This window comes from Salminus brasiliensis, chromosome 11 (genome assembly GCF_030463535.1).
Source record: "Salminus brasiliensis chromosome 11, fSalBra1.hap2, whole genome shotgun sequence".
NCBI lineage: Eukaryota > Metazoa > Chordata > Actinopteri > Characiformes > Bryconidae > Salminus > Salminus brasiliensis.
Genome location: NC_132888.1, coordinates 37,342,824 through 37,360,633, shown reverse-complemented (window position 1 = coordinate 37,360,633; position 17,810 = coordinate 37,342,824). Strand labels below are relative to the sequence as shown.

Genomic DNA, 17,810 nt, shown 5'->3' with positions numbered 1-17,810 from the left:
ACTCCTCATCAGATTTTGACTCTTAAAAAGATTCAGACTCCTCATCAGGTTCTGACTCCTCATCAGATTTTGACTCCTCATCAGATTTTGACTCCTCATGAGATTCAGACTCCTCATTAGGTTGTGACTCCTCATCAGATTTTGACTCCTCATCAGATTCTTACTCTTAAAAAGATTCTGACTCTTAAAAAGATTTAGACTTCTCATCAGATTCAGACTCCTCATCAGATTCAGACTCATTATTAGATTTTGACTCCTCATGAGGTTCAGACTCCTCATCAGGTTCTGACTCCTCATCAGGTTCTGACTCCTCATCAGATTCAGACTCCTCATCAGGTTCAGACTCCTCATCAGGTTTAGACTCCTCATCAGATTCAGACTCCTCATCAAATTTTCATTTTTGTATTTGAACCTTAGATCAAAGAGGCTTCAGTAGGAAGATGTTTGTGTTTATGAAGAATCAGCGTGGCTTCTGTTCCGGCTGTTGTTTGATTGATTTATAATTTTCTTTAATTAATTGTTTTTCAGGACTTTTATTTTGTTTTTTTTATTTGGTTTACATGGAAACAGGATATGAAATGAATTATGTTGAATGACGTGGTTTGTTGGTCTTTTAGCATTCAGCATTTTAATGCATATGTCCGTGTGTGTGTGTTCTGTGTGTGTGTGTGTGTGTGTGTTCTGTGTGTGTGTGTGTGTGTCTGTTTAGGAGTGATCTACACCACAGATCTGTTGGATCGGGAGACACAGGATTCCTATTGGTTGACGATTTACGCCACAGACCTGGGGGTGGTGCCTCAGTCAGCAGCTCTACAGGTCTACATTCAGGTGAGTGTGTGTGTGTGTGTTTGGCTCTGGTATATGTTATTAATTTACTGTAATTGGGTATACATTTGTGCTATAATATGAATGTGTGTGTGTGTGTGTGTGTGTGTTTGTGTGTGTATCCAGGTCGAGGATGTGAACGATAACGCCCCATTGACCTCTGACCCCATGTACCACGCGTCCGTCCCCGAGAACTCTCCCAAAGATTTGTCCATCATCCAGATCCAGGCCCAGGACCCGGATGCCATGGCAACCGAGCCCCGCCTCTCCTTCCGCATTGCCAGCGGCAACCCACAGAACTTCTTCAGCATCAACCCACGCACCGGTGAGGCGGCCTGTCAATCAAATGCTGTGTGTGTGTGTGTGTATATGTGGGGTAGGGGTGGGAGTGGGTGATGATGACATCATATCCCTCTCGGGGAAATACACTGATGCTGATTGGCTGCTTGAACATTCCGCTGGTGATACTACCTTTGATTGACGGGTTTCACACACCTCCTCCCTTCCCACAATCCCCTGCTGCTCACCTGCGGGACGCACAGAGCCTAATTACAGACTTCATAAAGAGTGAGAGAGAGAGAGAGTGAGAGAGAGAAAGAGAGAGAGAGAGAGAGAGAGAGAGTGAGAGAGAGAGAGAGAGTGAGAGTGAGAGTGAGAGAAAGAGAGAGGGAGAGAGAGAGAGAGAGAGAGAGAGAGTGAGAGAGAGAGAGAGGGAGAGAGAGAGAGAGAGTGAGAGAGAGAGAGAGGGAGAGAGAGAGAGTGAGAGAGAGAGAGGCGATTGATTGCATTGATCGAGTATTAAGAAAATAACAGGCCTGTGTGTGTGTGTTTGTGTGTGTATGTGTGTGTGTGTGTGTGTGTTCTTAGTATCCTTTCTTTTGCTGCAGTAAAAGCTATCTATATGTTAATCAAAAGCAGAAAACACTTTATCACTACACACACACACACACACACACACACTCATTCAAACAGACACATGCCCTCCTTCTCTCTCTCTCTCTCTCTCTCTGACGCAGTGTGTTTTTGCTCAATACGCAAGTTTGGATTCCTTTGATCTGCGTAATAGTCTATTAATAATAATAACAACAACAATAATAACAATAATAATTAAGAGAGAAGAGAGAGTGAGAGAGTGTGAGAGAGAGTGTGAGAGAGAGTGAGAGTGAGAGAGAGAGAGTGAGAGAGAGAGTGTGAGATAGAGAGAGTGTGTGAGAGTGTGAGAGAGAGAGTGTGTGAGAGTGTGATAGAGAGAGAGTGAGAGAGAGAGAGAGTGAGAGAGAGAGAGTTTGAGAGAGAGTGTGAGAGAGTGTGAGATAGAGAGAGAGTGAGAGAGAGAGTGTGAGATAGAGAGAGAGTGAGAGAGAGAGAGTGTGTGAGAGTGTGAGAGAGAGTTTGAGAGAGAGTGTGAGAGAGAGTGAGAGAGAGAGTATGAGATAGAGAGAGAGTGAGAGAGAGAGAGTGTGAGATAGAGAGAGAGAGTGTGAGAGGGAGAGAGAGAGTGTGTGTGTGTGAGAGAGAGAGAGAGAGTGTGAGAGAGAGAGAGTGTGTGTGTGTGAGAGAGAGAGAGAGAGTGTGAGAGGGAGAGAGAGAGTGTGTGTGTGTGAGAGAGAGAGAGAGTGTGAGAGAGAGAGAGTGTGTGTGTGTGTGTGAGAGAGAGAGAGAGAGAGTGTGTGTGTGTGTGTGAGAGAGAGAGAGAGCTGGAGGGGTGGAGCAGTGTAATTGAGGGTGAGAGGAGCTGGGAAAGCTGTGAGAGCTTTTCGGAGAAGGCCGACATCCAGCAGATTCAGCGGAGATTCACTGATACCCTCCTTCACTGAAACCACTCACTGAACCCTGAACACACCACACACACATCCTGATCCACCCACCCTAACACCATCTCCATCTCCAAGAGTGAGGAGGACGGACAGACAGACAGACGGATGGTTAGGGGACTGGATGGACAGACAGATGGATGATTAGGGGACTGGATGGACAGACAGATGGATGATTAGGGGACTGGATGGACAGACAGACGGATGGTTATGGGTTTGGATGGACAGACAGACGGATGGTTAGGGGATTGGATGGACAGACGGACGGTTAGAGGATTAGATGGACAGACAGACGGATGGTTAGGGGACTGGATGGACAGACGGATGGTTATGGGTTTGGATGGACAGACAGACGGATGGTTAGGGGATTGGATGGACAGACAGACGGATGGTTAGGGGATTGGATGGACAGACGGACGGTTAGAGGATTAGATGGACAGACAGACGGATGGTTAGGGGACTGGATGGACAGACGGATGGTTAGGGGATTGGATGGACAGACGGACGGATAGGTGGTTAGGGGACTGGATGGACAGGCGGACGGTTAGAGGATTAGATGGACAGACAGACGGATGGTTAGGGGACTGGATGGACAGACGGACGGTTAGAGGATTAGATGGACAGACAGACGGATGGTTAGGGGACTGGATGGACAGACGGATGGTTAGGGGATTGGATGGACAGACGGACGGATAGGTGGTTAGGGGACTGGATGGACAGACGGATGGTTAGGGGATTGGATGGACAGACGGACGGATAGGTGGTTACGGGATTAGATGGACAGACGGACGGATAGGTGGTTACGGGACTGGATGGACAGACGGACGAATAGAGGATTAGATGGACAGACGGACAGATAGGTGGTTACGGGACTGGATGGACAGACAGACGGTTAGAGGATTACATGGACAGACGGACGGATAGGTGGTTACGGGACTGGATGGACAGACGGACGGTTAGAGGATTACACGGACAGACGGACGGATAGGTGGTTACGGGATTAGATGGACAGGCGGATGGTTAGAGGATTACACGGACAGACGGACGGATAGGTGGTTACGGGACTGGATGGACAGGCGGACGGTTAGAGGATTACACGGACAGACGGACGGATAGGTGGTTATGGGACTGGATGGACAGGCGGACGGTTAGAGGATTAGATGGACAGACGGACGGATAGGTGGTTACGGGACTGGATGGACGAGTTTATTGTAAGGGAGAGAGAGACAGCCTGGAACAAAGGAGTTGTAGATGTAATGTAAAAGGGCCCTCAGAGGGAACACAATACAAAGGGTGGGATGCAGGTGGGATACGGGTGGGCTACGAGCCCTTTAACTGAAAACTGCCGCCTCAACAAAACCTCAGAATAGAAACCATGCTTTACAGCAACATAATCAGAATGCCTGTTACTATGGTTACCCTTCATTCTGGAGGACAAGAGAAAATAAGACCAGAAATAAGATGTAAATTATGATGACTGTTATTATTATTAATATTAATAATTAATTAATATGATTATTGAAAATATTAAGAGCATTAATATCAGAGAACTGTTGCTTGTTCTGTTAATATCACTAATATTAACTGCATTGCTTATCTGTACACAGCTGGTTTTACCCCAGCGCTACTGTCCTAAGATCCCCCCATCCGACTTCAAATAGTGTGTGTGTGTGTGTGAGTGTGTGTGTGTGTGTCTTGTTGAATGTAATTTATAGTGATAGCTGGAGTGGGCGGAGTGTTAGAAAGGGGGACAGGTATTGATGGGGCTGACATTAAATTAGCAAGACAGACAGCTGGGCACACACACACACACACACACACACACACACACACACACATGCTGTTACACAAGTTCTTATGCTTATGCTAGTAGGGTGCCTACTGAGCTCAGAGCAGTTAGGACCAGTCACAGTGAGGGGGAGGTCTCAGAACCAACAAGGACCAATCGCAGTTCAAGGGAGGAGTCTCAGAACAAACAAGGACCAATCGCAGTCAGGCGAAGGTCTCAGAACAAATCTGAGGGAGGAGTCTCAGTTCCAATGAGGCAGTGATTAGCACCAATCACAGTCTGGGGAGGGGTATCAGGACAGACAAGGACCAATCACAGACTGGGGAGGGGTATCAGGACAAACAAGGACCAATCACAATCAGGGGGAGCTGTTTTGGAGCCAACAAAGCAGTGAATAGGACCAATCACAGTCAGGAGGAGGTCTCATTACAAACAGGAACCAATCAGAGTCTGAGGGGTTGGGTCTCAGAACAAATAAGAACCAATGAGAGTCAGGGGGAGGTCTTAGGAGAACCTAAGATCAGTCAGAGTCAGGGGAGGTCCCCGAACATAGGAGGACTAATCACAGTGAGGGGGAGGAGTCTCAGAACGTACAGTGCGGAGATTAGATAAGACACGGCCAATCAGATATCAGGAGTACGCAGCGCTGCCCCCTGAAGGTGTAGGAGTGAGCCGCAGCTGTTGTTGGAGCTCGGCCTCGCTGTGTTGAATGTTCTGGGTGGGTCTTACATTGTCTTCATCTGAATGCCCGGTTCTCCGGGTCGCGCTGACCCGGCAGTGCTGACCCGACAGTGCCTCACTGGAACAGGATGTCAGCGTCTCCTCAGTGCTAATTAGCACAGCGGTTTGAGGGCTCTTATGTTGGACCACGGCACCGAAACCTGGACCGGGAGTCCAGCGGTCAAGGAGTCCACTGAGTTAATGACCAGTACAGCTCCTCTCTCGCTCTTTCTCTCCCCACCCCCTTTCTCCCTGTCTCTCCCTCTCTCTCTCACACTCACTCTCTCTCTCTCTGCCCCCCTCTCTCTCTCTCTCTCTCTCTCTCTCTCACACTTTCTCTCTCTCTCTCACTTTCTCTCTCCTCTCTCTCTCTCTCCCTCTCTCTCTCTCTCTCTCTCTCTCTCTGCCCCCTCTCTCTCTCTCTCTCTCTGCCCCCTCTCTCTCTCTCTCTCTCTGCCCCCTCTCTCTCTCTCTCTCTCTCTCTCTCTCTCTCTCTCACACTTTCTCTCTCTCTCTCACTTTCTCTCTCTCTCTCTCTCTCTGCCCCCTCTCTCTCTCTCTCTCTCTCTCTCTCTCTCACACACTTTCTCTCTCTCCTCACTTTCTCTCTCTCTCTCTCTCTCTCTCTCTCTCTCTCTCACACTTTCTCTCTCTCTCTCACTTTCTCTCTCTCTCACACACACACACTTTCTCTCTCTCTCTCTCTCTCTCTCTCTCTCTCTCTCCTCTCTCTCTCTCTCTCTCTCTCTCTCTCTCTCTCACTCTCTCTCTCTCTCTCTCTCTCTCTCTCTCTCTCTCTGTGTTTCTACCCCCCCTCCCTCTTTTTCTCTGTTCTGGTTTATTCCTTTGTCTCCCCAAAAGGGACTGTTTTGTGTGTGTGTGAGAGTTTGTGTGTGTGTGAGAGTTTGTGAGTGTGTGTGTGTGTGTGTGTGAAATTTATTACACTCAGGAATGAACACCAATTCAATCGATGAATCACTGAGACATTCTTATAGAGCAGTTTACCACCTGCAGACAACACACACACACACACATATTCCACCCACTCAGTACAGATCCAAAAGGCTGATCATGTACAACTGTGTGTGTGTGTTGTGCTGCTCTTATTATTTTAGCTAATTGCCTGCGATCACTCTTCACTTTAATTAATATGCTAATGCTACCAAGTGCAGCTGTTAGATACGCACACACCCACCCACCCGCCCACACACACACACACACACACACACACACACACACATACATACATGTAAATACCCCATAGCGGAACTGTGTTACAGTCCTACAGGAGCCCTGCTGTTTCCCTTGGAGTCTTAAACACTTAATTTGCATAGTCCAGTCTGGACCATCTGCACATCTAAACTGGACTAGATCAGAACATAAACCTAACCCCCACTGTGGCTCTAAACCTAGTCCTGGTTTCTAATCCTATCCCACTAACCTAAGCCTAACTTTAACATCAACCCAGAGCCTAAACCTCACTTGGTTCTAGACCTAGCCCTACCTTTAAGCCTAACCTTAGCCTAACCCAAAAACCTAAACCTAAATCTCATCCTGGTCAAAAGTCCAGCACTGATCTCAATTCTAAACCTAACCCTAAATCTCACCCTGGTCCTAAACTTGACCTTAAGCCTGACCTTAAAACTAAAGCTAAATGTCACCCTGGTCTTAAACTTAACCTTAAGCCTGACCTAAAAACTAAAGCTAAATCTCACCCTGGTCTTAAACTTAACCTTAAGCCTAACCTAAGAGCTAAACCTAAATCTCACCCTGGTCTTAAACTTAACCTTAAGCCTGATCTAAAAGCTAAACCTAAATCTCACCCGCATTAAAAATTTGGGACTAATCTTAATCCTAAATCTTGCCCTGGTCCTAAAATCTCGCCTTGCTCCTAATCCCAACCTTAACCTAACCCTAGCCTAATCCTAACCCTAGGCCTAATCCTAACCCTAACCACCTTACCTGTTCACTTAACGATGTTCAGTGAGTTTCCTACCTTAGAAAGACACACACACACACACACACCTACACACATACACACCTACACACACAGACACACACAGACCACACCCTACACACACACACACACACCACACACACAGACACACCTACACACATAGATGCACAGAGTGCACCTCTTAGGTCCAGAGCACTTAGTAACTGAGCTGCCGGTTGCTATGGCGATAAGATCAGAAGTTCGATGTTAAGACCTTTGAAAGAAGGTGTGTGTTTAGTGCTGACAGTCTCTGCTGTGTGTGTGTGTGTGTGTGTGTGTGTGTGTGTGTGGTTACATAATAGACTCTGGTCAGGTGATGCCAATTATCTGATAGGGCCCCATACTGTGTGTGTGTGTGTGTGTGTGTGTGTGTTCTCTCTCACTGCTATGATGTCATTGATGGGAGTTACGCCAAACTTTTGTGTCTGTCTAGTGTTTGTCCTTCCGTCTGCCCCCCCCATCCTCTCTCTCTCTCTCTCTCTCTTCTCTCTCTCTCTCAGTCTCTCTCTCTCTCACTCATTCACTCTCTCCTGTCTCTTTTCTCTTTCTTTGATCCTCTTTCTTGCCTTACCCACCCTCTTCTCAACTGTGTGTGTGTGTGTGTGTGAGTGTGTGTGTGTGTGTGTGTGTGTGGTGTGTGAGTGTTTACCATCCTTGTGTGTTCAGATATTAACTAGACAGAAGCAGATGCTCAGACATTTTTGAAATCTGAGTTTGTTGCCATATGCAGAGACAACACAGAGAAAGCACAGTCCAAACACCAGTCAGTCACAGACACGTCATCAGAGAAAGAACGCTACCACAGAAAGAACACAAACACAGCACAGACAGACCACAGACATAGCACACAGAGCACAGACACAGCCCAGACACAGAGCAGACACAGAGCAGACAGACCACAGACACAGCCCAGACACAGAGCAGACAGACCACAGACACAGCCCAGACACAGAGCAGACACAGAGCAGACACAGAGCAGACACAGAGCAGACAGACCACAGACACAGCCCAGACACAGAGCAGACACAGAGCAGACACAGAGCAGACAGACCACAGACACAGCCCAGACACAGAGCAGACAGACCACAGACACAGCCCAGACACAGAGCAGACAGACCACAGACACAACACACAGAGCACAGACACAGAGCAGACAGACCACAGACATGGCACACAGAGCACAGACACAGCCCAGACACAGAGCAGACACAGAGCAGACAGACCACAGACACAGCCCAGACACAGAGCAGACAGACCACAGACACAGCCCAGACACAGAGCAGACACAGAGCAGACACAGAGCAGACACAGAGCAGACAGACCACAGACACAGCCCAGACACAGAGCAGACACAGAGCAGACACAGAGCAGACAGACCACAGACACAGCCCAGACACAGAGCAGACAGACCACAGACACAGCCCAGACACAGAGCAGACAGACCACAGACACAGCCCAGACACAGAGCAGACACAGAGCAGACAGACCACAGACACAGCCCAGACACAGAGCAGACAGACCACAGACACAGCCCAGACACAGAGCAGACAGACCACAGACACAGCCCAGACACAGAGCAGACAGACCACAGACACAGCCCAGACACAGAGCAGACAGACCACAGACACAACACACAGAGCCCAGACACAGCCCAGACACAGCCCAGACACAGAGCAGACAGACCACAGACACAGCCCAGACACAGCCCAGACACAGAGCAGACACAGAGCAGACAGACCACAGACACAACACACAGAGCACAGACACAGAGCAGACAGACCACAGACACAACACACAGAGCACAGACACAGAGCAGACAGACCACAGACATGGCACACAGAGCACAGACACAGCCCAGACACAGAGCAGACACAGAGCAGACAGACCACAGACACAGCCCAGACACAGAGCAGACAGACCACAGACACAGCCCAGACACAGAGCAGACAGACCACAGACACAACACACAGAGCACAGACACAGCCCAGACACAGCCCAGACACAGAGCAGACAGACCACAGACACAGCACACAGAGCACAGACACAGCTCAGACAGACCACAGACACAACACACAGACACAGTGCGGACAGAGTACATACACAGTCCAGACAGACCACAGACACAACACACAGACACAGCTCAGACAAACCACAGACACAGCCCAGACACAGAGCAGACAAACCACAGACACAGCCCTGACAAACCACAGACACAGAGCACAGACACAGTGCGGACAGAGTACATACACAGCCCAGACAGACCACAGACACAGCCCAGACACAGAGCAGACAGACCACAGACACAGCCCAGACAGACCACAGACACAGCCCAGACACAGAGCAGACAGACCACAGACACAGCCCAGACACAGAGCAGACAGACCACAGACACAGCCCAGACACAGAGCAGACAGACCACAGACACAGCCCAGACACAGAGCAGACACAGAGCAGACACAGAGCAGACACAGAGCAGACACAGAGCAGACAGACCACAGACACAGCCCAGACACAGAGCAGACACAGAGCAGACACAGAGCAGACAGACCACAGACACAGCCCAGACACAGAGCAGACAGACCACAGACACAGCCCAGACACAGAGCAGACAGACCACAGACACAGCCCAGACACAGAGCAGACACAGAGCAGACAGACCACAGACACAGCCCAGACACAGAGCAGACAGACCACAGACACAGCCCAGACACAGAGCAGACAGACCACAGACACAGCCCAGACACAGAGCAGACAGACCACAGACACAGCCCAGACACAGAGCAGACAGACCACAGACACAACACACAGAGCCCAGACACAGCCCAGACACAGCCCAGACACAGAGCAGACAGACCACAGACACAGCCCAGACACAGCCCAGACACAGAGCAGACACAGAGCAGACAGACCACAGACACAACACACAGAGCACAGACACAGAGCAGACAGACCACAGACACAACACACAGAGCACAGACACAGAGCAGACAGACCACAGACATGGCACACAGAGCACAGACACAGCCCAGACACAGAGCAGACACAGAGCAGACAGACCACAGACACAGCCCAGACACAGAGCAGACAGACCACAGACACAGCCCAGACACAGAGCAGACAGACCACAGACACAACACACAGAGCACAGACACAGCCCAGACACAGCCCAGACACAGAGCAGACAGACCACAGACACAGCACACAGAGCACAGACACAGCTCAGACAGACCACAGACACAACACACAGACACAGTGCGGACAGAGTACATACACAGTCCAGACAGACCACAGACACAACACACAGACACAGCTCAGACAAACCACAGACACAGCCCAGACACAGAGCAGACAAACCACAGACACAGCCCTGACAAACCACAGACACAGAGCACAGACACAGTGCGGACAGAGTACATACACAGCCCAGACAGACCACAGACACAGCCCAGACACAGAGCAGACAGACCACAGACACAGCCCAGACAGACCACAGACACAGCCCAGACACAGAGCAGACAGACCCCAGACACAGCAAGCAGAGGCCCTGCTCACAGCTGTAGTGATGATGTGGGCAGTGTTATGGGTCACACCAGGCTCTGGGAGCTGTTAAGCTGATCGTTGGGTCTGATCCAGGTCAGATCACGGTCTCACCAGAGCTCGCTTGGGACCGGACCGAGACCAGAGTCTGATAGGCCTAGAATTAAAAAGTTTCAGGACTGTTAAACCTGGGGTTTTAACAGTGTGTGTGTGTGTGTGTGTTTCAGGTCTCATCACGACGACCGCTCGAAAACTGGACCGAGAACAGCAGGCAGAACACGTCCTTGAGGTCAGACTCTCTCTCTCTCTCTCTCTCTCTCCTCTTCATTCCATTCCAGTCCATTTCCGTGCCCTGATTGGCCAACTGCCATGCACGTACCTGCTGATAGGTGGATGATGATAGGTGGGTGTGGCAGAGGTTGAAATGAGAGAGCAGGGCGGGTCTTCTCTTCACTTAGTATCCGGACCATGCTCAGGCCTCGGTAGTGATGCTGGACAGTCCCAGTAGCCGGACCACGCCAACGCCATATCGGCTCTGGGGTACTCTACCCAAATATGGAGCCAATCACCGGATCCCTAGGCCATTAAGCCCCCCCCACTGAGCGGAGAGGCTTTCGAACTAATGCTAATAATAACAATGGCAGTGTATGATGATAATGATGATGAAGATGAGGAGGATGATGATGAGGAGGAGGATGATGATGATGATGGTGTCTTTGCTTTAAATAGATTCAAATTCTCTGATTCTAAAAATAGCATTAAAAGGTAACAGGGCTCTAAAATAGCCGCGGTCTCCGGCTGCTTTGGGACGTGGTCAGAGATGGAGTTTGATGAGCGTCAGGAGGAAAAGAGCCGGAGACGTTAAACAGGAACAACGGCGCCCCCCCGCCACCGCCCCCTTCGCCGCCGCCGCCGCCGCCGCTTTAATGTTGCACTGCTGGAATCTTCAGCGCGTCTGCTCCGGCGATCAGAAGTCAGGATGTGGAACGCAGTCTGTCAGGCTCTCAGTAATTTATGAGAGTGCTGCTCCGCAGAGTGCTCTAAAAAAACAAAGAGCACTTCTTTAACACCTTTCTAAAAGCAGCGCCGCAGCGCTCCAGCAGGTGTGCCGCTCCTGCCTCTCTTTCACTCTGTCATGCTTTATGTATTATTTGTTTTTGTTTATTGGGGTCGAGGAGCGGCAGCAGACGCTAAATCTAAATTCTAGATCTTTCGGTTCCGTAAACTCCGAGAGGCTGCAGGAGGCTTCTTACTTCCACCCCTACAGAACCCACACGTTAGTCTCCTACTGAATAACGATCTGAATTCAGCTACTGAATAAGCCATAAGAGATATGGAATTCATAGCGACTGCTGAATAATTCATAGTAGATTCTGAATAATTCATAGTAGATACTGAATAACTCATAGTGGATATTGAATCATTCATAGTAGATTCTGAATCATTCATAGTGAATACTGAATCATTTCTAGTAGATATTGAATCATTTCTAGTAGATACTGAATAATTCATAGTAGATACTGAATCATTCATAGTAGATTCTGAATAATTCATAGTGGATATTGAATCATTCATAGTAGATTCTGAATAATTCATAGTGAATACTGAATCATTCATAGTAGATTCTGAATAATTCATAGTAGATACTGAATCATTCATAGTGGATACCGAATCATTCATAGTAGATACTGAATCATTCATAGTGAATATTGAATCATTTATAGTGGATATTGAATCATTTCTAGTAGATACTGAATAATTCATAGTAGATACTGAATAATTCATAGTGGATACTGAATCATTCATAGTGGATACTGAATCATTCATAGTGGATATTGAATCATTTCTAGTAGATACTGAATAATTCATAGTAGATACTGAATCATTCATAGTAGATTCTGAATAATTCATAGTGGATACTGAATAATTAATTGTAGATATGAAATCCTGCATAGTGGATACTAATAATTCATATAGTATATTAAATAATTCATAGTAGTTACTGAAAATTATTTAATAATAATTGAAATAATAAAAATAATTCATAGTAGATACTGATGAATTATTAATTAAATTATACTGAATAATTAATAGTGTAATAATAATAATAATAATAATAATAATAGATTTATAATAATAAACTTCTGCCTTTTAGTATTTAACTGTAAATGTCTTGCTACAATTGCTACAAAAACACTAAAACCACCATAAAAACGATACGTTTAATACGTCAGTATAAATGTCTGTGATCTGATTGGCTCGTCTGTTTGTATTTTTTTGTTTGTGTGTGTGTGTGTAGGTCACAGTATCTGACGGAGGCCCCGCCCCTCGCCACACCACCGTGTGGGTGGTGATCCAGGTGCTGGACGTGAACGACAACAAGCCGGTCTTTCCAGAGAAGCTTTACCAGGGTGCGCTTACCTGAGCGCGGCCGGAAGCAGCGGGGCGGTCCCATTTACCGCGTCTTCGCCTACGACGCCGACCAGGGCGCCAACGCTGAGCTCTCCTACAGCATCGTGGACGGAAACGAGGACAGCAAGTTCTACATTGACCCCAAAACAGGCGTGGTCTCCTCCCCAAAGAAACAGTTCTCAGCCGGAACCTACGACATTCTCACGGTACGTCTCAGAGCATGATCCACCCACCCCCATGCTTAACAGCTGGATCGGTATGCTTTTCATGAATCTGTAGAAACGTCTTTCAGACTGCTGGGAAAACTGCCGTGGGAAGAGGAAGGGATGAATGACCACATCCTCATCCACGTTTTTTACCTGCAGGTGAAGGCGGTGGATAACGGGCGTCCACAGCGATGGGCGACGGCACGGTTGCATATCGAGTGGATCCGGCGGCCGCCGCCCAGTCCCACGCCTCTGGTGTTCGACGAGCAGCTGTACAACTTCACCGTCATGGAAACGGACAAAGTGGCTGACATAGTGGGCGTGGTCTCGGCCCAACCCCAAGGAGCCACGCCACTGTGGTTCGACATCACAGGTGAGCCACCAGGGGGCGGGAAAGTGGACGGGACAGCGAATAGTGAGGGTCTAGGGTCAGAAACCAGGGTTCAAGGTTTAAATAGTATTCATATACATATATATATATATAAATATATATCAAATATAATGTATTTATTTATCTATTTTAATTTCAACACACATTTTTTTTTATTTTTTACAGCATTACTTCTATAAATATTTATATTTTATATATTTGTTAATGTATCTAATAATTATAGTTTAATAACCAGTTTCGGAAAAAAAATATTTACAACACTTAATTTTTAGTTATTGATATTAGAGCATGAGTTATTTGAATAGATTTTAAAACATTTACCATTAATATATATAAATATTGGTTTACTTATAAATTCTACAGTATAACCAATATGAATTATAATTTATGTACAGTTTACTTAGTTGCTTAGTCAAAAATGTTATGACATAATTGATTTAATAGTTATATGTTAGTTTATACAGACTATACAAAAATTATTAAGAGAATGGCTTATTGTATTAGTTGTAATATAGTTGCAGCATTCATATTTATACTTTAGTATAATTTATTTATACATTTTGTTTAGTTGTACATTTTACATTATAACTTCTATGTATTATTATATTTTATTTGCTATTTATTTGCTTGCTTAGTTATAGATTTTACCGCATTCTCTATTTATTGCATTAGTTATGTTTTACCACATCATTTATTTACCAGTTATAGTTACAGATTTTATAGACTTTTTTCCTATAACCTATAATATAAATATATAAAGATCAGATATAAAAGATAATATATAAAATACACAAAAGATATAAAACTTTAATATTGTTAGTTACCACAAAATTTATGTAAGAATTGTTTGTGTCATAGTTTTGTATGAATGATTATGTTATATTTTTAGCAAAGCAGGATAAAAAAAAGAATACATAAATATACAACTTACAATATCAATCCTTATTTATACATATATATACTCCAATTTTAGGCCAGTATTAGTTTTTTTTATAAATAGTTTATTCATAGAGGGCTTGTTTATAACAAAATGAGGTTCATAGAGGTTAGTTACAATAAAATGTATGTAAGAATTGTTTGTCATAGATTTGTATAAATACTTATGTTATATTTTTAGCATAGCAGGATATAGAACAAAATTCATTAAATAAAAAACAATTTTAGTTTTTTAATAAATAGTTTATTCATAGAGGGCATGTTTAAAGTCTAGTTTAGTAGATTAGCGAATTGTAATTGTTAAAACTGGTTAAAAAAAAACATTAGTAAGTTAATACAGCATAAAAGTAATACTATGCTGTTGCTTTGAACTACCCTGAGGAATTTTCACCTGACACAAGAAAATGAAAAATATTAATAATATTAATGTTATGTTAGACCTTTAAGAATCATATAAAACGTCCCGAGGGATCGGGTAGAAAAATGTACCCACCCTGCGTCACAAATGGCTAATAATTAGTGCCGCTGCTATTATGCTTCATTTGTGCAGTAGCGGCTAATTAGCATTAGCCTCATAGTTTGGATGAGGCTCAGCTGTAATTCACTGAGCTAGGCTCTGGGTGAGGTTAGCAGTTAGCTCTCAGAGGGAGGGGAAGGAGGGGGGGGTGAGGTGTGGGTGGGCGGGCGGGTGGGATAGATTTACAGCATGATTTGTGCCGGTGTGTCGCTCTCCTTTGCCATCCCACGGTCACCATGGCGATCGCTCGCAGCTCTCTGTTCCCATGGCGATTAAGGTCTGTATACACACAAATAACTGATGAAACGAGCAAATTACGATAATGAAGCATGAGTGGTGGCACGCTGGCCCTGACCTCCGGGAAGTAAATAAACCCCTGAGAGGCTAATTAAGCACATTTTTAGCGATAATGCTAATGTCAATTTTGTTTTTGCTAGTGGTCACTTGTTTATGAAAAAGTGCTACTTTGCCAGAACGCTGTGCTTTGTAGTGGCCTTTAAGGCTTTGATCTCCTTCTGCATCTCAGCTCATCCCGACAGCGGGATGTTAGCGTTGTCGCTAGCGCCCTTACATGTGACTATAAATGTAATGCTAATTGCTAAAGTGCTAAATTGCTAAATTGCTAATTAATATCATGACTGACGACGCCTGCGCTAACGAAGCTTCAGTCGCGCGGATGCTGACTTTCCTCCGGTGTGGTAGGACGCTGGGAGAGGGGGTCTGCGGGGAAAAAAGACTCCGTCTCCCACAATGCACCTCGCATGCCCTTCTCTTTTGTGTTCAGATACCTTCTGTTTGCTTCGGCCGCATCCGCTCTGCACTCCTCCGCTGCTCTGCCTTCCTTTACCTTCCCTCTTTTTTAAATTCCAGTCATAGCCCTATATGTCCCCTGTATGTCCCCTATATGTCCCCCTGTCCCTCCGTCCCCTACCCATCCCTCGTTCCGTCCTCCTCCTTGGTTCCTCCTTTCACCCCCTTTTCCTTTGACCTTTCTTCTCACCTCCTTCCTGCCTCCTGTCCTCCTCCTCCTCCCTCTCGCGCTCTCTCCCTCTCTTCCTCTTGCCGACTATCTCTCTCTCTCTCTCTCTCTCTCTCTCTCTCTCTCTCTCTCTCCCTCTCTCTTCTCTCCTCTTTTTTTTCTAAATGCTTCGTATGGGAAGGTCCGCGCCCTTTCCGCGAGATGTTCTATGTTCTCCAGACCGCTTGTGGCAGGAACTGTTCTACAGAAGGTATCTCTCTCAGTTCAGCCGAACTGTCTCTCTCTCTCTCTCTCTCTCTCTACGTATACCTGTCTCTCTGTATACCTCTCGCTCTTCTTCCCCAGTGGTCACTAATATAGCAAGCTAGCCAGCCCCTCCCTACACATGCTGGTCGACCAGCTTAGTCATGCTGGGCAACCAGTAAAACCATCAAACTCAAGAGAAGCATAACCACCCTGACCAAAAATGACCGACCAGCATGACCAGCATCACCAAGCTGGATGACCAGAATGACCAGCATCACCAAACTGGCCGACCAACATGACCAGCACCACCAAACTGGTCAACCAGCATCACCAAGCTGGATGACCAACATGATCAGCATCACCAAACTGGATGACCAACATGACCAGCATTACCAAGCTGGATGACCAACATGACCCGCATCATCAAACTGGATGACCAACATGACCAGCATTATTAAGCTGGACGACCAACATGACCCACATCACTAAGCTGGACGACCAGCATGACCAGCATCACCAAACTGGTCAACCAGCATCACCAAACTGGTCAACCAGCATCACCAAGCTGGATGACCAACATGACCCACATCACCAAGCTGGACGACCAGCATGACCCACATCACCAAACTGGATGACCAACATGACCAGCATCACCAAACTGGTCAACCAGCATCACCAAGCTGGACGACCAACATGACCCACATCACCAAGCTGGACGACCAAAATGACCCACATGACCAAGCTGGACGACCAGCATGACCAGCATCACCAAACTGGTCAACCAGCATCACCAAACTGGTCAACCAGCATCACCAAGCTGGATGACCAACATGACCCACATCACTAAGCTGGACGACCAGCATGACCAGCATCACCAAACTGGTCAACCAGCATCACCAAACTGGTCAACCAGCATCACCAAGCTGGATGACCAACATGACCCACATCACTAAGCTGGACGACCAGCATGACCAGCATCACCAAACTGGTCAACCAGCATCACCAAACTGGTCAACCAGCATCACCAAGCTGGATGACCAACATGACCCACATCACCAAGCTGGACGACCAGCATGACCAGCATCACCAAACTGGTCAACCAGCATCCCCAAACTGGACGACCAACATGACCCACATCACCAAGCTGGACGACCAAAATGACCCACATGACCAAGCTGGACGACCAGCATGACCAGCATCACCAAACTGGTCAACCAGCATCACCAAGCTGGACGACCAACATGACCAGCATCACCAAACTGGATGACCAACATGACCAGCATCACCAAACTGGTCAACCAGCATCACCAAATTGGTCAACCAGCATCACCAAGCTGGATGACCAACATGACCCACGTCATGCTGGTTGACCACCATGACCAAGCTGGACGACCAGCATCTGAAACCAGTTAGTATACTGGTGTGGTGTTGGAGACCACTGG

At 46.7% G+C, this 17,810-nt stretch overlaps 1 protein-coding gene across 1 annotated transcript in view; it reads left to right on the top strand.

Moving 5' to 3' along the window:
• LOC140565062 (protocadherin Fat 3-like) overlaps positions 1-13,194 on the top strand; it is a 90,351-nt gene extending 77,157 nt beyond the window's left edge. Inside the window, exons 4-7 of the mRNA XM_072690818.1 lie at positions 710-828; positions 952-1,150; positions 10,909-10,970; positions 12,981-13,194. Coding sequence (XP_072546919.1) covers positions 710-828; positions 952-1,150; positions 10,909-10,970; positions 12,981-13,106 — 506 coding nt within the window. The 3' untranslated portion in view covers positions 13,107-13,194. The remainder of the gene's footprint in view (positions 1-709; positions 829-951; positions 1,151-10,908; positions 10,971-12,980) is intronic.
• Positions 13,195-17,810: the final 4,616 nt, after the last annotated feature.